Source organism: Sander lucioperca, chromosome 11, assembly GCF_008315115.2.
Source record: "Sander lucioperca isolate FBNREF2018 chromosome 11, SLUC_FBN_1.2, whole genome shotgun sequence".
In the NCBI taxonomy this organism is placed as follows: domain Eukaryota; kingdom Metazoa; phylum Chordata; class Actinopteri; order Perciformes; family Percidae; genus Sander; species Sander lucioperca.
Window position 1 is genome coordinate 37,034,953 of NC_050183.1, and position 23,048 is coordinate 37,058,000.

The 23,048-nt window shown below is 39.8% G+C and overlaps 1 protein-coding gene across 2 annotated transcripts; it reads left to right on the forward strand.

The window, feature by feature from the left end:
• Window positions 1–759: 759 nt before the first annotated feature.
• Window positions 760–20,607, forward strand: bsg (basigin). 2 transcript variants are annotated; one of them, XM_031318083.2, is made up of 9 exons: window positions 760–1,012; window positions 7,403–7,753; window positions 10,771–10,942; window positions 15,856–15,944; window positions 16,512–16,648; window positions 16,902–17,178; window positions 19,231–19,255; window positions 19,358–19,430; window positions 19,572–20,607. In XM_031318083.2, the coding sequence occupies exons 1-8, from the start codon at window positions 949–951 to the stop codon at window positions 19,416–19,418; spliced, it is 1,176 nt and encodes a 391-aa protein (XP_031173943.1). In that variant the 5' UTR covers window positions 760–948; the 3' UTR covers window positions 19,419–19,430; window positions 19,572–20,607. The 2 variants fall into 2 exon arrangements, with proteins under 2 accessions (XP_031173943.1, XP_031173944.1); XM_031318084.2 differs by having other exon boundaries at window positions 19,243–19,255.
• Window positions 20,608–23,048: the final 2,441 nt, after the last annotated feature.

Below are 23,048 nucleotides of genomic sequence, written 5' to 3' on the forward strand. Positions count from 1 at the left end.
TCTATGAGCAGAACATTGGTCTAGCTAGATGACAAACTGATACACTTGACTATAAGTTTGACTTTACAATGTGAAATAGCTGATTTATATTCACAGTTTATTGTTGTCTTTGTGCAAATGTGTGCCCTTGTAACTGTACCTTGAAATATGACAAGCTGTTTTAATATTAATTTACTAAAAATTTTAACGTCTAAAGCTACCATTTTGGATTTAAAATACATGTAACTTCTTGTGACAAAGTGACTTTGTCACAAGAAGTTACATGTATTTTCAATAGGTTTGCAGCACTTGGGCTTCTTTCAGAAACATCAGCATGGCACATCTGGATTTGTGGATTTTCTAACATACCTTCTCATACATTAAGGCTTGTTTGAAACCTCACAGTTCAGTCTTTGACTACTGCAGACATTTCCTTACACTTTTGACAGATTTTGCTCTAACATACACAAACATCTGGGTGACTTTCCTTTAGACACTATATTGAGATGGCTGACATGCATGTTAGTCTGTGCGTAGGTGTTAGAAATGTTTCTTTCTAAAACAGTGACGTTATTATTTTATGAGACAATAGCCCTCAAAACATGTAACTTCCTTAAAACAGTAATTATCCGTGTGTATGGCAAATATCACAACTATTATTTTTTGTTGGTTTGTTTTACATTAAAGATATTAATTAGAGTCTGGGTTTTGCCAAGTTACGTAAGAATCATTAAATAAAGTCAAATGGCTTTATTTGACGTGACCACGCCTCTAAACAACACGTCATATTTACGTGATGATCAGGGTGTACGTGAGGTGCAACTCGAAGACGACCAACTACATCGCCGCGACTCAGGCGACTGAAACGTTACATCTAGCTGGAAGTTCAGAAGAAAGAGAAGAAGATTCAGCCCGTCTTAAGTAACATTGCCTTTATTCGACGATTTAGTAAATACTAAATTATCAACAATGAAGTTGCTGTGGGCTGTCAGTGCCCTGCTTTTGAGCTGTTTGCGAGCCAATGCGTCCACAGGTAAGAATTGTGTGTCAGCCATGTTGGTTGAATATGTAGCTAGACTTTGCCCTGACTACGAACATTACAAATGTTTATTCCGATTCCTGTTTTGCTAGGGTTATGACAGTTGTTTTTTATGTCGAATATATTTTTGCAGCTACCGTTATTACAAAATGAATCCAGAGTTAGTAAGAAACAGTCACATATTAGCGTTAGCTGCAGTGTTACTGCTAGCGACACAAATTTACATTTGCAAAATCTTTTCGAACAATTAACCTGCGGTTTCGTAACAGCAGTTAGCTGTAACGAAACGTTATCTTTTTCTTCGTGTGTCCCATTTTCACAGAAAGGGGTTTGTGTATTTGCCAATCGTAAGCGAATGTAATCGGTCACATGAGCTAACAATTGTTAATTGAAAAGCTATGGTGGTTCAGAAACGTTTGCTTTTGTGACCTCGTAACGTTAGTTGCGTAACCATAGAAAAGGTTCATAACGTTACAAAGGGTTGCTATCCGTTAGATAGTAATTAACGTTAACTGCCGTCTTCGTTTTCAGCTAACGTTAAAGCGTAAAATATTAGTCTTTGGTAAATCTAGGCCGCACCGCCTTTTAGGAAATGGAGCCTGTTAGAGTTGACCTCCCCCCCCCACTAAACGTTAGCATAGCTAGTTGGAGGCTTGTTCTGGTTAGGCGGTCGTTAGTTGACTTTTGAGCCAGTAGGCCAAAACGCCGTGATGCGTATCACATGCCACAATACAATATTTTGAGCCTTCCTCCATTTTCTGTTGCAGTACGTTTGATATTAAAGGGTAGATGGCCTCGTCGTATTGATGGTCATTAAATTACCTGCCACTAGCCCTTCTGCTTCCTACCAGTTGATCGACCTGGGTCGCCATTGATTAATGTTACTCGATACTATACTATATTTCATTCATACACAGCTCTTTGCTTGGTTACAGTGATCATAATAAATCAATGTATTTGTCAAGTGAACGCAAAAAAATCAGTGGAATGTAATCAGTTGCTTCAATTTATACTTTTAAAAACAGTGTCAATAATAAATGATGTTTATGATGGTCGGCGGAGTGGGAGCAGTTTCAGGCAATGTCCTTATTAGGAATCTAGCTAGTGTCCTGAGTGTAGAAGCTCCTCCTGAGCCTCTCAGTGCTGGCCTGGTGTATAAGGTACCTTCTTACTGACCTAAACAGGGAGAAAAGGCTGTTACCCAGGTGGTTTGGATCTTTTAATGATTCTCCTAGCCTTTTTATTGCAGTGCCTGGTGTAAATGTCCTTTAGGCAGCAGGGTAGGACACAGCTTATTGTGTGTTCAGCCAAACAAACAACTCCTTTGTAGGGCCTTGTGGTCCAGGCAGTGATGTTCCCTGGCAGAACGCTGTCAATAATCTGTTGGATGTGTCACTTGACATGTGTGTCAGCATTGGGGTGACAATTTTTACGGCAAATAACTCAAATAAGGACAGGCATTATTTTTAGTGAAGACTCGTGTAGGGGAAAAACAACAAACTTAAATGACCCTAGGAAGTAGGTGGGAGCAAATAGGGATAATTGCTTATTTTGTCTCTGTGAGCAATACCAATGGCGGCAGTTTTTTATAATAAAGCTACCATATACTTATTGTCTAAGAAAGATCATTCAAATGAGCTTCTAAGTCTTAAAGTATAGAGATAGTCAACACATTACACTAAATGTATAAGAAGAGGACTGGTTCAGTTGTCACTGTACTCAGTCATGCCAGGATTTTGATGTCTTGTGTGTTTTCATGACCATGCCTTTTACGTACTTACATTGAATAATGTTGCTTTGAGCTTTCTTCTCTATTGAGTTATACCACTGAAAGAGTTACTCAATCATTTCAGTACGCTTTAGAAATATCCAAACTGAGTCATTTTCCTCTCTGTGTTTCGTCATCACAAGGCAGTAGAGAGAGATGGGCAAGTACGTGACTTGACATCATTTGTTGTAAAACTATGGGCTTTGAAAGTAAAATGTATGCTTTATTTAGCATGGTTTCCTAAAGCATGGGCAAAACTGGGTGACTTTGAAATTGCAAAGAGTCGATAGCAGCAACCAGACAGAGTTTGTGGATGTGGTCTGCATGTGCGTCAAACTAAATAAAAGGAGCCCTCATGCCCCTCGATGTTTCCTGCTTTGGTAATAACTGCTCTGGAGTAGATCAGGAGTAGAGGTTCAGCTTCTTCTCTAGCTTAACTTTGGCATGAAAAGTGGGTGTTATTAGGTAGGTGGGTTGATAAGGCTACTTGTGTGTGAACAAAGTCAGTTTTTGTCACATATTTTAAGTACTGGATTTTTAATCCCAGTAATCTGGTAATGAATGGGGGATGCATACAAACACATTTTTTGTGATTGACCACCATTTTGAGATCCCAGCTGCTAAACCTACTCTCACTTAAATTATCTTCTAGTGTTTGTTTTATGGTTATTATAAAAGCCTGCAGTCTAAGCAGTTGCAGTGACAGGTTGTTGTGTGTATGGGGTGGGAGTTGACATTTTCTTACAGTGGTGACAGTGGGCTACTTGATAATTGTACTTTACATAGACTGGTCACATCCAGTGGATTTATGTGGGCTGAAAGTGACAAGTATTTTTGCCCCCTCCTCGGAATTGGTGTATTTTCAAACAGTGACCGTTTACCAAAAAATACAGGGCTACAATGAAAGCTTGAAATGGCCTCTTTAAACCGTGTGTCTGTTTCCATACGTGTCATCATGTAAGAACCATTGGCATCCATCTTCTATTGGAAATGACGTTACATTGTACTAGCTCTTCCTGTTGAACATGTCACTATACTTTTACTGAAGTGTTAAGAGGCCTGATGATTACATGTTTTAGTATTTTGCCTATACCCTTTGTCTTTTCAAAAGGCTCAGTAAACACCTTTTCCAAGCTGATTTTATTCACCTAGCTGGTTGAATGAAAAATGAATTCTCTATGAAGATAGAGCATGGATCCCCTTAGTTTGGGTTTATTTGCTCCTCTACTTTTTTGTGCTTAACACATCTTATGTTATCTCTGTATTACATTCAATATTGAATCTGTATATCCTGTATGGTAAAATTATAGATTTACAGGCTTTTTTTGTACATTGTTCTAGAGCTGCAAAGATTAATCAATTAGTTGTCAACTGTTTAATTATTAATCGCCAACTAATCAGCAACTATTTTGATTGATTTGATTCCTTTTTTTTTTTCTTTTTTTTTTATGGAATTAATTCTCAGGTTCCAGCTTCTTAAATGTGTTTTCTAGTTTCTTCACTTCTCTATGACAGTAAACAGAATATCTTTTGAGTTGTGGACAAAAAGACATTTGAGGCCATCACCTGGGGCTTTGGAAAACGCTGATCGGCATTTTTCACCATTTTCTGACATTTCATAGACCAAACAACTAATCGAGAAAATAATTGACAGATCAATCGACAATGAAAATAATGGCTAGTTGCAGCCCTACATTGTTCAGGCATTTAGCTTGTTGTTGACCATATCTAAACAACAACATGAATATCAACTATGGAAGTTGTTCTCTGAAAGAGTTAGTTAGTTCTCGTGTTAAAGAGCAGAGGTCTAAAGGCAGTAAATTACACTGTCAAGATCCATGTGCTTGACATCTATTCACAGTCAGGACTATATTTAATTTTGAACTTCCATTCAGCATGTGCTACGAAGGTGACCTGTTGGCAGCGGTGGTGGAAGCCACTAAGCTAGAAAGGTTACATGATATACATGTTGTTCACAAGGGCTGTCATGTACACATTCACAAGTCTGCTTATTTTGTTTTGTCACTAATTAATATCTGCTGACAGTTTTGATTTGTGTTTTGGAAATGTAACTTCTCCAACACAAAATGAAGTATATGTTCATCAGGGAATGTAGAAAAAGGATGTGCATGTTTTTAAAAAAAAAAAAAAAAAAAAAGCGAGTTTACAGTTAGATCTCGAGGATGAACTCGATATTCGTTTGTGTTATTTTCTTATTGGTACTAGGTATACCCTGAGCCCAGCCCCGGCTTTGTTAGTTTTAGGATTTTTCGGATAGGAGGGAAACAAGCTGGCCGTGCTTTGGCCTGTAGTGTGAGAATGTTATTCTTCCCTGGACCCACCTTAGTGTATAATCCTCCCCCCCCGGCCACCACTGAGTGGCCAAACAAGTCCCCCTGCCTGCTGTGAATGTGGAGAGCAGGGGAGGAAACAAATACCTGAAGAAGTAAATCCATCAGAAAGGGACGTTGTATGAGACCTAACGGTCACTCAGTGGTTTGTGAGCCTTAATGAAGTGTAGGCAGAAAATAAGGGCCCAGACACAGGCACCCATACACACTCAAGCAGCCTAATCAAACTGACCAGCACACTTTATTCAAAACAATACATATATTATTTTCTAAATCTGCTTGGTACAGTCAATTGTGCAACAGTGAAAAAAAAATGTTTTTTTGTAATGTTATTCCCATGTGAATGCATCACCCGGTGGGTACTGACTGTGTTGATTTTCCATGTAGCTACATTGATCCTACATTGTCGTGTAGCCTGCATGAAATCATTGGCATAATGTTGTGAAAAATAGGCTGTGTTGGCCTAGATTAACACCCTGCCAACCACTGTCGGGTGACACAAGGCACACCAGAGAAAAGGCACCAGCCCAAAATGCTTGCATGTCCTTAGGCTTTCATGGATTTTTAATTTTTATTACATGAAATTGTTTTTCATTTCAAGCTCATCTGCTTTTCTCTTCATGTTCTGTTCCATTCATTGCACATTGCTATTGGATGCTTTTGATGTTTTTTTTTCTTTATCTTTTGCTTTAACTGCCTTTTTAGGGATGTCTTGATCAAGCTGTTTTGCCCGCAGTCCCAATATTCATTATTGAGGAGGTCTTTACAGACTTTAAATGGAACACACACTCATATAAAGGCTCTTCATGTGGTAAATGGAAAATTGACATACAAGTCCACCATTGATAGATTCAGCGTATCACAGAGAGGCTCATTCAAACCTAGTAGTCTACTCTCATTCAGTACGTTTACATGCTCATAATATTCCGGTTTTTGCCCTAATTCCGAAAAAGACGATATTCCAACTAAGCTGTTTACATGGCTAATGAAAGGGAGTATTCCACTAATATTCCCGTTTTTACATGTAGCCATTTTGATGCTACAAAGCGATCACCCAACGTTAGCATTCCATTGACTGCCATTCATTTTGACGTCACTTTGACAGAGAATAACTTTACATCTGAAGCGTTTAAAGACTTTATTTGTCCATTGTTTATTTCTAAAGAAACACAATGTATAAAAGTCTCCATTACCTTGTACCTCACGTTATGGCTCCGTAGCAGACGTTTTTATAAAAATAGGCTAACGATTGTGTCATAACCACGGGACTTACTGTCGCATAGTAGAGGAATTACCGTACAGTACAGGAGAAGCTTGCAGGCAGTTTCAACTTACATTAGCTGTTTTAAGTTGAATTACTAATGTTAACTAGCATTTTAGTTAGCAATAATTAGCCTGTGCCTATGTTATCTCCTTCCATATACCTACGCTCTCCGTCGCTGCAAGATTGGGAATGATTGAGATTTGTCTTGGAACAGCTACCAGAAGACTTACAACTTTCAGACAGGTTGCTCACGTCACATTTACGTCGTCTCTCTCTGTTGGAGGCTGCGCAGTAACGCTCAGCCATCACCGGAAAAGTGCTTCTAATATCCTTCACTGGTCTCCGTCCAGAGTAACGGGATCTGTTGGTCCATTATTGTATACTGTCTATGATTGAGACGCATATTCCGAATGCGCTGTGTACATGTCCAAATAATGCCTCTAAAACCCGAATAATAGCGGAATATCATGTTTCGGAATATTGTCATATGAGGAATGATAATGGAATATTGGTGTGCATGTAAATGTACTTGGTACGATATAAATGGACAAAATATTAGAAATACCTCCCAAGTGTAGTACAACTCAACTGCAACACAAATTGCAGCCTCCAAAATAATTATAACAGGTTGAACAAATATGAAACATTATAGCCTTCATGAAGCTTGCGGCCCTCTCAGATCAGCTCGGGTCATCCCTTATTGCCGTTTTATGATTTTATTTTCGTCTAGATGGGTCAGAGTACCAGGAATAAATATTTCCCAAAATAATTTGGTGAAAATGTAGCTCTGATCCATTTTCTGTGTGCATACTTTCATATTTTCATTTAATTTGTGTTTTAACTTTCTTTCTTTTTCTTTCTTTTTTCCTATTTGCTTGTCTTTCTTCCATCACGGCCTTTTTATCACCAATCCATGAAATCACCTGGCTTGCTTTGAACCCAACATATTCAAAACATTCTTGAAATCTCTGTTTGCTGGGCGGACTGTAAACGGTGCTCAGCGGGCTTTATCAAGTCTCCCCTGTCTCAGATGAAGCTGATCAGTGACAGCGCAGAGCTGCATTGTGAGGTGATAGGTAACCCCATCCCTGAGGTGCAGTGGTGGTTTATAGAGGGTGAAGAGCCCAACGAGACCTTCACCCAGCTCTCTGATGGGGCACGGGATGACCGTGTGCAAATAAATGCCACATATATAGCGCACGCCACTAGCACCATTCACCTCACAAGCCTCACCTTCAACGACTCGGGCACATATGAGTGCCGCGCTTCCAACGACCCTGACCGCAATGAACTGAAGAAGACGCCAAAAATCAAGTGGATCCGCTCGCAGGCAAACATTATTGTCATCGAAAGTGAGTGGCCGAAGAAGCATGAGGAGACTCCGGTCAAAGTAGCTTGGCTGTCATCTCCTCATTAGTGAAGTCCTGGACATTCAGCTCCAGTTACACTCAACTCCCATGCTTCCCGGTCCAATACCCTCTCCATCCTGCTTCACCCAGTATACGCTCTCCCTCTCCTCTCCTCAAAAGCTCCAAAGTTGTCCTGTAGTTGAATCCGAAGCCTAGTCATAAAGCGTGGCTGGGCCGCTCCCCTGTCCTGTTTACCTGATACAGAAAATGTCTTCAATCTGATGCCTTTTTCCTCCCCCCTGTTTCAAGGCTTAGGTTCCACTATGTTTTCTTAGATATAATACTGGTCATAAGGTTGGAAATTTGCAAATGGCTCTTCCAGCAAAATTATTGCATATCAATAATTTAAAACCAAAGGGGTGTCAGATTTCTTGATTAGTACTGCTTCTTGGTAGATATTTACTTTGCTAGCATTTTCCCGTAACACTTTATTTAAAGGGCTGTGCATAAGAAACAGTCATAAGAACATGAAGGAGTTTTATGAATGGTTATGACTGTTGTCATTAAGTGTCGTAAATTATGACACTTGCAAAGTTGCCATTATTGTTATGACAAGTTGACGTTAACCAAGACAATATAAACGGTCCGTCTATGTTATGACAACTTGACATTAACGTAACCTCGTAAATATGTCATAGCAGGCCTAATTATCAAATTTACAAAAACTATTTAACTTTGTGTTAACATGACATTAAACGGTCATAAGTGGTTGGTTTTGACATTGGCTGTCATGAGATCATTATAACTGTCATTACTGTTTTCCTTGACCTTAAGTAAAGTGAACGATGTGGCCTTGCCATGTAGATGTCATGAATGTTAAAAGGCCAGTTAGACAACTTTAAAAGTGGCTAACTACAGTTAGCAACAGTTATCAGTTACTTTAGCAACAAGTAGCCTAAAGCTATCTCAGTAAATCACTTCAGTAGCCTGCTACTACATCCACTACCGTGGCTATGGCAGCAAGTGGAAGCTAAGTTCTCCTATAATAGTTTCAGATTTCCTTATTCTTACAAAACAACCATCCAACAAGAGCCAGTTAACACACATTTAGCTATTTCACATCTCTTACCTACAAAATTATTTCATTTGTGAGCTGTATTAATGTTCATGAATTAACATCACTTGTTTGCTGTGTGATTGAATTTCACAATGCATTGTGGTATAGTTTTAATATTGTAGTGAGCATTGATATTCACTAGCTATTACAGTGCATTGTGGGAAACATTTAGTGCCCTAAAATGTATTTCACAAATTTGAATTACAATTTGGACAATATAGAAAAAAAATGGCTGACCAAGTAATGGTGCCCTAAAACGTGAATATCGACTCATTCGGGTCACAGACATTTATGACATCTAAATGTAAAGTCCAAATGGTTCCACTTTACTTGACGTCAAGGGAATTATTCGTATACGCGAATTTACTGACATAGCTGTACCTCGAGAGCTCGGTACCTGAAGGCGTGCAAAGTACGGCCAGGGCGAGGCCGCCACACTTGCATAACACAAACATCTCCAACAATGCTAACATTGTGTTAAAAGTGTCATAAAGTACCAAATGACACTTAATGACAACAGTCAAACATTTATAAAGACTCCATGTTCATGACAGGTGTCATGTCAGTCTTATGCACACCCCTTCAAATTAGGCGTTACCTGTTTCCCTAAATAATACTAACATTAGCAGTGCTCCTTTTTGTTTATGCTTGTAGACCATTCCTGTGACTTACGGCCTACTGAACTGTAGGCTGACAGAAGATGGTAACTTAATTATTAAAATGGATTCTCAGCCATGGGGTATCTTTCTGCCTTGTGGTCAGTATTATCTTTTGTCACTTTTGAAGAATTTGTCCGTTTCTTCACCCAGTTGAAGCAAAATTATGTAATTTTCAACATTTTATCATGTGATTGGCAGCGATACTGCCAATAATATTTCATCCCCCTGTTGTTGTTGCTTCTTCTGCTTGTATTCGAAGAGCTTTTCCCCATGACCTTGTTGTAGACTACTGTATCCACTAGATTTCCAGTAACTCCTATTCTTCCCTCCATTCTACTGTTGGTGGGACAGATCGCCCCATTATGGGGATCTCTTTCCCCCTTTCTTAGAAAGGTCTGTGTTTTTGTTCAGAACGTGTACTTGTGTTTTCTTTGTTTAATGTATGAGAATGGATTTGTTTTCCTTCTTAAACTTGGTAAGTTGAAGGATTTTGCCATGGAATTAGTTGGTAATTGTTTTGATTTCTGCTTGACCACTTCACACTCAACAATTGTCATCTCACCAAAATTGTAATCTATATTACACGTGGGCAATATTTTGGATTTAAACCCAATGTCAAAAATGGAGCCTGATAACCGTATTGAGGCTGTCTGTAAACTTTGAAAGTGGCAGCGTTTGTTTAGTGGCCAAGGCCCATGATTAGCTCCGGCCGCCTCCCATTTATTTCTTTACTCATCAATGAGTGTGTGCATAGGGCTGTCATGTACAGTTTACCCTATTAACTTTTGTATCATATCATTAATTTCTGTAAAGACAACTGTTGAGTGTTCAGAGCCAAAATGTAAATTAAAACTATATCTTAAAAACGATGCACCCAGTAATAATGATACATTTCAAGGCAATATCTTAACGGCAGTAATGAAGTATAAGGGTACTAAGACAAGTAATTCGGTCCTACAAAGGCAGAGTGCAGTAACTACACACCAAAGTGCAAATACTGTGTTTTGGCTTGGTTTTTAGGTCAGTTACTGCAAATCTAAAAAGGGATTAACACATTTCTATGGCATATCTTTTTATATAGCAAAACGGATGTCAAAGTCTGATACAGGTTAAAACTCAATTTTAAACAAATATGTAGTTGCTGGGTTTTGCCTTTTGTAGGGCACCATTGATGTCTCAACCTGCAAAGCTGCCATTTTAGAAAAGGATGAATAATTTATTTTTCCCTCTCTGTTTACCTTAAGACCCAAACATCATTACTGAACCTTCTGAAGTCACCAACCAGACCTCAGCCGTCCTTAGCTGCAACTTGACACTGCAGTTCAGCCTTACCATCAAGGGCTCCCACTGGACGCACAATGGCAAACTCATTGAAACTTCCAAGTCCGTTGCTGCCACTCCCTACACAGTCCTCCGGTAAGTAGCTACATCTACCCAAGTGGGCCATATGGGCAGATCTTCCCTGCAGTTACTATGGCGTAATAAAAGCGATCCTCCTCTGATAGCAATGTAAATTCCCTTTGTCCTGAATCTGTTTGTGTATATATGCTGTTTCCCACTAGCTCGTAAAGCAGAAGAATTGCTTTTTTCCCCTGAGAGGCCCGTTTGTTTTGCACAACCCTGATTAGCAGTACTGAGTAAATGAACCATACAAGAAAATGGCAAGCCTAGCTGGCTTTTGACACTTTCAGACGTGGTACAGATTATTTAGAAGACATTTAGCCATTTCTCAGCCTAAAATAACCAAGATGGCGGGGCGTGAACAACGCAAGGCTCAATGTCTCTCCAGATTTGGCAAATTAGCGGTGTTTTATCTGCTCCTCACTGGACTGTTCATTCAAGGCAGCACTGCTTTAACATCCTACAGCAGACAGGAGCTCTTGGACATTGGATTACAGAACTTCCAACAGTTTTATCGTCGATCTCCAGCTTATCCCGGAGATCTCCAGAACAACGGAGGCTACTCACTCTTCCCGGCCGGGCGGAAGTGCTCGCAGACAGCGTCGAGACCGTAAACAAAAGCAGGGTAAGCGCGGAGGGCTACGAGCTAAGCTAAAGCTAACACCGCATCAGCTCCCTTTAGCCGGCATTTTCCTCGCTAATGTCCGGTCTCTGGCGAATAAAATGGACGAACTACGACTCTGCATCACCAACAGTAAACGGATTATGGACTCAAACGTCATGATCTTTACAGAGACATGGTTAAATAGCCGTTTTCCAACAATGCTATTGAGTTAGCAGGACGTCACATTCACCGTGCAGACAGGACTGCAGATGGCTCCGGTGAGACCAGGGGCGGAGGTGTGTGCATTTATACAAACACAGCTTGGTGCACAAACTCTTACGTTTAATTACTAATGTTAAAGCAGCAATATTATGCTCATTTTCAGGTTCATAATTGTATTTTAAGGTTGTACCAGAATAGGTTTACATGGTTTAATTTTCAAAAAACACCATCTTTTTGTTGTACTGCACCGCTCTTTCTCACTGCTGCAGATCCTCTTTTCACCTGGTCTCTGTTTTAGCTACAGAGTGAGACCTCTTTTCTTCTTCTTCTTCTTCTTCTGTACTATCTTTGATTGCACTTGCACATGCCCAGTAGCTCAGATGTAGATCATGTCAGCTAGCTAGCTCCATAGACAGTAAAAGAAAGGCTGTTTCTACAACTTCGGTCCGTTACAAGGCAGGATTGGCTGGGTGACTTCTAAATGAGGGCGCACATGTAAGTATTTCTTTTGTAGATTATGGTGAACTTGTGTGTGTTGTAGCAGTGCTTTGCTATTGAGAATGAGGTAGCATGCTAGCGTTAGCATGCTAACGCTACGAGCTAATGGTTGCGGTTAGCCTGCTCGTTTCGGCTTGTGACGTAGAAAGCCGTGCCGATTTTGAACAGCTCACCCAGAGACTGAAGGCAGGACACATTCAGAAACCGTATCTCACTCTAAACAGCATGGGTGGATTTTTTTTCAAAGTTTGTATGTGTGTGGAAGCACCAGAGACACAACATAACACCCCAAATCCCAGAAAAAGTGATTTTTTTTTTTTTTTTTTTCCATAATATGGGCACTTTAACTAGCATTTTAGTTAGCAATAATTAGCCTGTGCCTATGTTATCTCTTTACATATACCTACGCTCTCCGTCTCTGCAAGATTGGGAATGATTGAGATTTCTCTTGGCACAGCTACCAGAAGACTTACAACTTTCAGACAGGTTGCTCACATTTACGTCATCTCTCTCAGTTGGAGGCTGCGCATTAACGCTCACCGGAAAAGTGCTTCTAATATCCTTCACTGGTCTCCGTCCAGAGCAACGGGATCTGTTGGTCCATTTTATATATGTCAATGCAGACAACGCACCCTGAGGCTGCCTTTATTGTTGCTGATGACTTTAACCACTCCAATCTAAAGACAATACTCCCCAGATTTCATCAACATGTTTCCTTCCAATTTGGTTTTATTCATGTTATCAAATCATAACAAGAGTTATCTCGAGACACTTTACAGATAGAGTAGGTCTAGACCACACACTATAGTTTACAAAGTCTCTTTCAGTCTCTAGAGAAATGGAGTTTGTCAATTGCCAATTTACGTACAGTATCAAACATTTCTGATGATTTCTTAGCACACTCTTTAACTGCTTGCCTTTAACTGCTTGCCTTTTATGGAATTAACATTCAACTGGCCATTCAAGTAGGTTACCAAAAATAGAAGTGTAACGCACTGCGCTGAATATGCCCTGAACATGGCTCTAAATAGGTTAATTGAAACGTCTTTCGGACCTCTTGCCTTGTACGGCTTCATCATATTGCACTTTGTGGTGACGTTTGAGGTGCTGGTAAATATTTGTGGTGCTGCAACGAGGGCAAAGCATACCTTGCAAATCGCATCAGATTGACCCTCGTCGTCTTGCTTGAATCTAAAATACTTCCACACCACCGAATCCGTGCCTTTTTTCGGAACGAGTTCGGTTTGAGACTGAGTGGTTGGCTGATTCTCGTCACTAGTACCTGGGTTTTTATCAGTATCCATTTGGTTTTTCCGAACTACCACGCTCGCTCGCCGAGTGAAACACGTGACTAAAAGGCGCTTTGTCATTGGCTGAGAGTGAGCCCTGAACTTTGTGAGAGCTGTCCTACCCAAGGTTATAATCGTTAACGAAACGAACGAAATAACGAAAACTAGGTGGGAAGAAACATTGTCGTTAACTGAAATAAAAACGAGGCATTACAAAAACAATGACTAAACTAAAACTATAATGTCTGTAAAACTAACTAAAATAAAATTTTAGTTAGTTATTTTTAAGATTATTTCTCTGTGGTAACAATGCTTTTTGGCAATAAATCTTATACCGTTGGAAAGCCTGTTTAGTTCCCTTTCAAATGGTGCCCCATTTGAAAGGAACATGCATGTGTGGGATGAGCAGCAGCGTTGAGTGGGTTGCGCCCATGAAAAATTTGCCAAATCTTCTCTGCCAATGCCAAACAGCTTATTCTCCCATTGACTCGTTTGGTGGAATGCTCTGTAAATCATTCCTCTTGCACTACTGTACATATTGTATAATTATTTATTATTCTGTATTACAATAGTCATAGCCTGTACATACCTGTAGTAATAGTCACTCGTATAGACACATATCTAATATACTTGGATATAATTCATACCTTACACTCTGTATATACTGTAGCATATGTTATTTATTGATACTGTAGCACATGTTATTTCATTTGTTATTTAATCACTCCTTAAGCACTTCTGGTTAGACATTAACTTAATTTCGTTGCTCTGTACTTGACATGTGCAATGACAAAAAAGTTGAATCTAATCTAAAAGTGAGATATATTGGCATTGCATGGCTTGCTCTAGTCCGAGGGTGTCAAACATACGGCCCGTAGGACCGAACCGGCCTGCCAATGGGTCCAATCAGGCCCACTGGATGACTTTTTAAAATGTGAAAATTGCAGAGAAGTAGTTAATTCCAATTCCAAATTTACCAGTTTAATCTCAGAAATCAAAGTTGTTTTACTGTAAATTTCTAACTTTAATCTTAGACTTTTTTTTTTTTTTTTTTTTCTCAGAATATTACCACTCTCTCCCGGGTCCGTAACATTATTTTTTTTTTTTCCTACAATGGCCTTAGAAGGCTGTCGTAGCAGAAGTAACTTGCGTTTTCCAACATCAAGCTGACAATAAACTCTGTGGCAGATAAAGTTTCTGATCTTATTGGAGTGGTTTACTGGTCTGGCCCACCTGAGATCTGTTAGGATCATTATTTATCAAGGAATAGACAAGAATCACTGAAGTTGTTCTCAAAAGTTAGTTTTTACTTCACAGCACTCGCAGCATAGTACAGAAAGTGACTGAAGATGTGTTCACAACAGAATCTTTTTAAAGGAGTTGGGAGTCAAGTTAGCTATTCGGTTCATAGAAGGTTAATGCAATCAGTAGCTTTTCTTATTGTCTCTGGTCATGCCCAGCATCTCCTCCACATGCACGTCAGGCCTGGCATCTCCTACGTGTGCTCTGCCCTCAGGATACATCCTGTGCTCTTTGCAAGGTCACTCAGCTTTCATGAGTAACAGAAATACTAAAACAGAAATACTAAAATGGCAGATTGGATGCAAATGGTTTAACAAAGGAATTGAAGCAAAAACCGTTCTAAGCATAATTTTTCTAACGAGATCAAATTAGGGGTATGTGGCCTAGGAGTTTGACACCCCTGGTCTAGTGCTTCACTCTGTTTCTTATGCTGTCCCTTTCTGGCTCTGTTACTACAGTCAAAATCTATCTTTATCCTCTAATATTCTCTCCCTTGCACTTTGTCTTCTGCTTGTCTGTCGTCCCTCCCCCTCTCACTATTCTCCTTTCCTCCATTAGCAGCAAAGCTAGGGGCACCATTCAGGCGTTCACTGCTCTTGATTAGCAGAGAGATGGACCGTGCAGTCGTGCAGCTTTGCCGGTAGTCTTGGTAGCGGGGATAAGCACTCCTGGCAGTGTGCTCACTTGCCCTGACCTTAATTCCCCATTAGAGAGCAGGCAGAACTGTATGGGACAAACACAAGTGGGATTGTGATTACCAGGGGAAAAAATTGAAATATTTGTTGCATGGACAAGCAGCTTTATTTTTACCCCTGGCTCTTGTGCATAAACGGTTCTATTGTGAATTCTCTACTTAGCTAAGTGGAAAACTAATCTCTGTCATTAAAGTGGCTTCAGCGGAATTGGTTAGAAGTCACCACCTGCTATTTGCTAGGTCAACAGAGAAAATTCAAGTTCCATTAATGAGTGTTGCAAAGAGGTCTTGAATCCTTCATTTCTTTTTCTTTCCATAGTTTGGACAAAATCACTCACACTTCTGGTGGAAAGTACGAATGTGTGTTCCTGACCGATCCAGAGGTGAAGCAGACAATTGAAGTCAAAAGTAAGTTTAATGAATGAATATCGCAGATAAAAGTTGTATTCATTGGTCATTTTAATGTTAAGTTCATGTCCATGTTTACATTGGGGTTTTAACTTACATGGGTTGCAAATGTTGTGTTTTTATAGTTATAAATTAGGTGTGTGTGTATTAAGAGTAAGCCCTGCTAATATATTAGGTGTTGCTTTGGCTGTCCTGGTCGTCCATCATCTCGCTCTCTGTGCTGTTGTGCAGTTCACCATTTAAGGAAAATGATTATGTGCCAAACGCCGCTGAAAACTGGGTGTCATCCGCACATGCAGCAGATAGGGGAACAATCGAGAGGGTGACAGTTCAATGATGAATTTAAACAGAAAGAAAATAGGAATTGATCATGGGATTCAAAACAATATTTCATTATTATGAAGGTAGCTCTGGAAACATTCCAATCACTTCTTGGTTTTGAATTCTTACAGGAAGGTGCCTCAAGCTCGAGGATAAACGATTTATGGGAGGTCATTTATTTAAATGTATTTAAATCTACAAACTTTCATATTCTAATTTGAATATCTGTTTCTCTTTTTGCTGTAGCTCCTCCCCATGTTGCTGCCTACAAGCACTCTGAGCATGGCAACGAGAAGGACAAAGGGGTGCTGGTCTGTGTGAGCAATAGCTACCCATTGCCCACTGACTGGACCTGGTTCAAAGAGAAAGATGGCGCCCAAATCGTATGTGTTTCTCAAGCTCATAATTTCTCTTAAAAGGATTCAGGATGTTTTTGGTCTACAGTTTTAAACCAACTTAAACTTAACATTTAGGTGACTTGACATTTAAGTCACCTTAAATCTTGCGATTGCAAGTTACAAATGGTGTATGTCCAGTACTCAATTGTTAAATTAAATTAGGCAGAATGGTCACACCTGTCTTGCTATTTGTATCGCTCTTTGTATAACTAACTTGTTGCTTAAAAATGACCCTCAGCCTATCATCAACGGCACTAGCGAGAAATATGAGATAAAGAGCACCCCTAACAAGACCACGCTGGTCATTGAGAACCTGAACATCGAAGAAGACATTGGAGACTACGTCTGCTCTGGAACCAATGAACTTGGCACAGCCAGTGACAGGATCCACCTGCGTGTCCGCAGTCGCTTGGCTGCTCTCTGGCCCTTCCTTGGCATTGTGGCCGAGGTCATCATCCTGGTGACCATCATCTTCATCTATGAGAAGAGGAGAAAGCCTGATGAGATCACCGACGGTACGTACGCCATGCTGCCTCCACCACTACATGTTCCATACATTTTCAGGTAGTGTTCAGACCGGCATTAGCACTGTGGATAAAACACTGCCTTGTCATTCATTTCAATGAGACCACTGTGTTGACAGTGTCAGGGGGTTCGAGCAACAACAACAAAAAGGGGGGGGGGGGGGGCGAGTCAGTGGCAAATACGTTGATCATCCAACAAGACTCTGCCGTTTGCCAGTGCAAGGTCACATGACTTTGTTACCTGAATAGGCTCATTCTACTGTTTCACCTTGCAAAAATCCAAACGGATGAAGTGATTAGAGCTGTGATAACTTACTGCTGTTGCCTTGTCTTCTAGTGCTATAAAGTGCCCTTGATGCTGTTACTGGGCCTCCTATGTAGTTTTTAATCTTTTCACCGATACCTGAAGCAAGACTGCTGTTTTTGGTCTGAACGGCTACTTGGAGCTGAGAATTTTATTTGTCAATTGGCCACAACCGTTGGTGAATTCCAAAACATACTGGGCATTTTGCCGTTTTATTAAGTGCACAAGTTTTAATAAAATATTATTATATTATTATAATAATATATATAATAATAATTATTATATAAAATACCCTCATATGATGAATAGTTAGCTACCGAACTGTACGTTTTGGAGGTTAGATATGGCCATATCTCAACCTGCACTCTGTATCCTCCGTCATAATGTGTGGCTAAAAGAAAATTTGAAGTCTTTCAACAGGACAAAAATGCATCAAACTGTAGGCCTCGTTTACTAAACTGAGTTGAGAAGATTTACTGCCCCTCAGTGGCAAGTTGAAGGCTATTAAGGCATTGCTCTTAAGGTGGGAATGTATAGACTGTAGTTGCATGCATTTAATACGAACCCTTATTGTCTCTGGTATTGTTGTTGTTGTTGTTATTGTTATTATTTATTATTATTATTTATTATTATTATTTATTATTTTAAAATACAGATCAGGAGTTAGCTTCCGCCTTTTGTATCAACGCTCTGTGATAGAAACTATTTTTATTATTTACATTTTTACTTCTCTGTTCGCTGCTGATTTTGCATTTTGGTAAGTGGACAAAACTGCATGTCAGACTGAAGTGGTTGAGGTGAAATGACCGCGTGGAAAAAGCTATGGGAGTCTGAATGAACTGCTTTCCTGGTCGCCCCTTCTAAGAGGAATGCGCTCAAAGATTTGGTCACTCTTTCACTGGCCCTGCAATCGGAGCAAGCTTAAAATATTTTCTTTGCACTTTCTACTGGTCCTTTTTAAAAATCACGTGTTTGAGCCAATGAAAGAGTCAAATGAGACACGTAATGGTTTGACATGAACTTGGAACAGGTTGAAAAGTGAGGTTTCGGCATTCTGTCTGCATGCCTTCTGCATCTTGTACTTTATGCATGATAAATGACAGGCAACCCTCTTCTCAAGGTTAGTACATCATTCCCATTTGTCTCATTGACCATTTGGCAGCAGAGAGAGCCTCACTTTGTGAGTACTGCCACTATACATGCCAGGGTGTAAGTTGGCTCTGCCTGTTTAAAGAGGTTTCCTTCTTCTTATCTTAATACAGCCACTAGGTCTTTGGTGTCCTTTGCTTGTATTGCATGAGCCTGATGTTAAGGGGTGACTTCTGGACAATGTACGAAGATATTCATAAATGGCAATGTTTAAATCTTATTGAAGATTTACTAAAGAGACAATACAGTAGTCTGTTAAGTGACATTCAGTAATGTGTCTTTTATAGAACACAAACAATGATTGTGTGTGGGGAATTGCTGGATAAATGATGTGCTAAGGATTTAGCTTTGTCATTCATTGTCAGAAACGGGTGGGCATGCTTGAACTCATATTCAGTTGGTATTTGATCATAACCTAGTTGGAATCCTGTTGCAGAGGATGTCGCTTTCTAACATTTTCTACCGTCATCTGTGGGGGAGGATGGGTGGCATGTGGTGCTCAAACCAGTAACAGACATGTAACCTCCTGCTATCAACTGACTTCTGTTTTTTTGTTTGCCCTCCTTCATTGATCGTTTGCTGCTGTCCAGATGATGACTCAGGAGCTGCTCCTCTGTAAGTATCGTTAGCAGCTCCGTATCTTGATTGTCACTTAAGTCTTTGGTTGTTTTTTTTGGTTTTTATTTTTACAGAACTCATGTTTTCACTGTTTTTCAGGAAGACCAATTCTAATGCAAATCACAAAGACAAGAATGTGAGGCAAAGGAATTCTAATTAGAAGCTGAAAGAGGTGCGTGAAACTTAAAATTAAACTTACTCTACTCAGAAACAGTAAAAAGACGATAAACCACATTTTTTTGGAATCTGAATATAAGACAAATGTTTCAAAACAACTTTAATTCTTCATTCATGGGACTTTTTTCTATTCTAGATGGACATCCAGATGGCGGTCCAGGATTCAGCCGTTGTGTGGCACATTATACTGTGCACCCTGCAATTTTAAATTACTTGTGCTTGGGTGTTAAATGTTTTAAGAAAATGAAAGATTTCCTCATTTTTTTTCCTTCTATATGCTTCTCCACATTGTGCAGCCACAGAACATAGTGTGAAGTAATTTTCTGCTTGAGGCCGCAGGGCAAATATTGCATGCATTTAATAGCAAAGTGTGTGTGTGTGTTCAATGTAAAATCATTAGACAGTTCATGTGAGGAATGGCACGTTTGTGGTTTTCTTTCATGCTGATGCTTCCTGATACACTGACCTCACAGTTGTCAGTCTTTGTTTTTATATTCTCCAATCTGGGATGGTGACTTGTAATGCAGCACAAGTTCTGTTCAGAGCTTCAGAAACATTTTGGTCCTGATGCATAACTGCCATTATTTTAGCAACTACTGGAGTGCGTTTGACCTGTCGCCACACCACCGCCATCCTCAGCAGAGTTTTATACTTACAAGCACCACTACATTTTTGTGTGCAAATGTGACACTTAAAAATTTTTTAAATCGAGCTTTTATTTCCTTTTCCTGTTCACATATTTTAAACCGAGGTTTTAGTTACCAATGTTTTTGTTGCCAATGTCACATCCAGAGTAAAAAGTATATTGTAAAGGACCAAGTGCATAAGATGTAACATCTGTTGCTTCTGTTGATTGCAACTTGAACTACGTACTGCTGTTTTAATTTAGTACAGGTGATAAACCGTTCAATAAGATGTTTTTTTTTTTTTTGTCACTCAATGTGATCTGAGACATTTGTGTGCAATTGTTGGACCGTCGATCTCTGTTCCCTTCACTGTGTAGATATTCAGAAGCCATGTGTTCCATTTAACCTGATTAGTGTTGTGATTCGATGTTTCAGTTACACAGATAAAGACTTAGCCAGAGTTGTGTAAATTGTTGTACCATCCAAGTACATGGAACACCACCAGTTTTACAACTTTCACAAACTGAATAAAGCTATTTGATTTTACATGTTTGTTTGCTTGCTTGCTTGCTTAACTTTTCCTCAATTCAAAGGTTGACTTAGAATAGCAGGTCAAGAAGCACTGTGTACAAGGAGGACCAAATAGCTGCACAGAAGACCAAAACCATTGTTTGTAGGATTCACTGTCCTGCTAACAAATGATGTCCGTGCATAAAGGAAGAAGAACTCTAACAAAAAATGTCTTACTACAAGTTGAATGTGTTTTGAGACAAAATCTTAAAGCATGTCATCAAACCAGACCTCCAAGTGCCTTTCACCTTTTTAGTCTGTCGTTGACAAAGACCTGAAGAATCTGAGGTTGAAAATCTATGAATAGCTTTATTTCTATAGACTGTTGCATGCCTAAACAAGCGTACAAAGTGATTCACAAGAACATTTTTCTCAACCCCAACCTTATTGAAATGTTGTCTACCAGCATTAATACACATGCAGAGCAAAGAAGCTAAGAACACTGCAGCTGTGTGCTGGGCTTAAAAATGCTCAAATCCATTTTTTTAAGTTTTGAAATATCTTAATGTTTTACAAAAATGGCCCCAAACATGCTTTCTTATTGACTTTACACATATTCCTATTTCAACACACTCTGTAAAAGCTTAAAGAGCATGGTTTGTAACCCCCTTTTATCAACAAAACTGTGAATGTCTTATCTTTTGTGCTTCCTTACTGTATAAAAGAGGGTTATCTTTAAGAACTAGATTTATCTTGGGTTTATGAAAGCTTAAATGATTGCCCCATTGGAATGTGTTAAGCTGCAGCAGAATATTTAAAGAAAAGTAAGACTGCAGCAAAAAATATCTGTTAAGGCGCTGATATGCAGTTCGGGTCCTGAATTGGTGGTGTACGGGTCACCAACCTTTTTGAAACTGAGAGCTACTTCATGGGTACTGAGTCATACGAAGGGCTACCAGTTTGATATACTCTTCTGAAATAACAAATTTGCTCAGTTTGCCTTTAGTTATATATGATTATTAATGATTAATGATACTCATCTATGTGAAGACACTGATCACGTTAATGATTTCTCACAATTATCAACAATGACATAACAAGGTGGGAAACAGTCAATATTCAATTTTCATTTTTAGAACAGGCCTGAGGGCTACTCATGTGGTCCTTGGGGGCTACCTGGTGCCCGCGGGCACCGTGTTGGTGACCCATGTACGAGTAGACGTATGCTGAGTCCATGGGTAGAACTAGCTTATGGAAGCTTGAAAGTGCAGTGTGTATATTTCTCCACAAGGTGGAGCCATTTAACCAAGAATTGTAGACCCCCGTCCATATTGGCAGACAATCAATCTTATAGTGAGGAAAGCCTACATGTAGTATTATGGGTCATCATCTAACAATGGCCGTATAGGTTATTGGCTGATGGTAGGGCTGAGCGATATGAAGAAAATCAGATATGATATTCGTTTTTTTTTGGCTTTTAATTGATAGGACAGTTGCAGGAAGGAAACGGGGGAGAGAGAGGGGAAAGACATGCAGCAAAGGGCCGCAGGTCGGAATCGAACCCAGGGCCGCTGTGGTAAGGACTGAGCCTTGATGCATGGGGCGCACGCTCTACCAGGTGAGCTACCAGGGCGCCCCAGATATGATATTCTTGACCAAATACCTCGATGTCGATATTGCGGATATAGGATTGACTAATGGTGCCTTCACAAAATATTTTCACAATTAGATTGTTGATAAATAATCATCAGTAATGTGGATATAATGACCTTAGTGGTTAAAGGCAAATAATCGAACAGCTAGAACAATCTGGTAAGTTCAGAAAATTACATCACTTTACTGTAAAGCAGTCTTTAAAACAAGGAAAAGACAACATTTAGGCCTACCATATTACGATATCCAACACTTAAGATGATATCTAGTTTCATATCAAGATATCGATATAATATTGATATATTGCCCAGCCCTAGCTGATGGTCTACCTGAGAATCAACTGTGGATGACAAACCATGAAGAACTTGATGGTTTCTTGTGAGCATCGTCTGTCGCCTTTGCCCTTGCTCCCATCAGGTGGGTTTATCTATGTATTTCATAATATATACATGTTTATTTATTAGACGAATAGAGTTTTGTAACTGCCAGCTTCTTCAGTTCACATAGTTTCTTCAATATAATTTAAATGTAGGCAGTTGCAGCCTAAAGGTAATGCTGTCGTCTCTCTCCACTCGCGCGAGCGCACACACACACACACACACACACACACACACACACACACACACACACACACACACACACACACACACACACAATAACAGCAGCCAGGTTGCAGCCATAGCAACGCTGTTATCCTAAAGTGGCGTGTGTGGAAAGCAGAGGGCTGCTGCTGCTTTGAACTCCACTCTCCTTTCTCCGCCGCCGCCCAGTCTCACCAGGTTCAAGGTACGGGGAGTGTCTGTCTTGTGTCTGTTCTGCCTGTG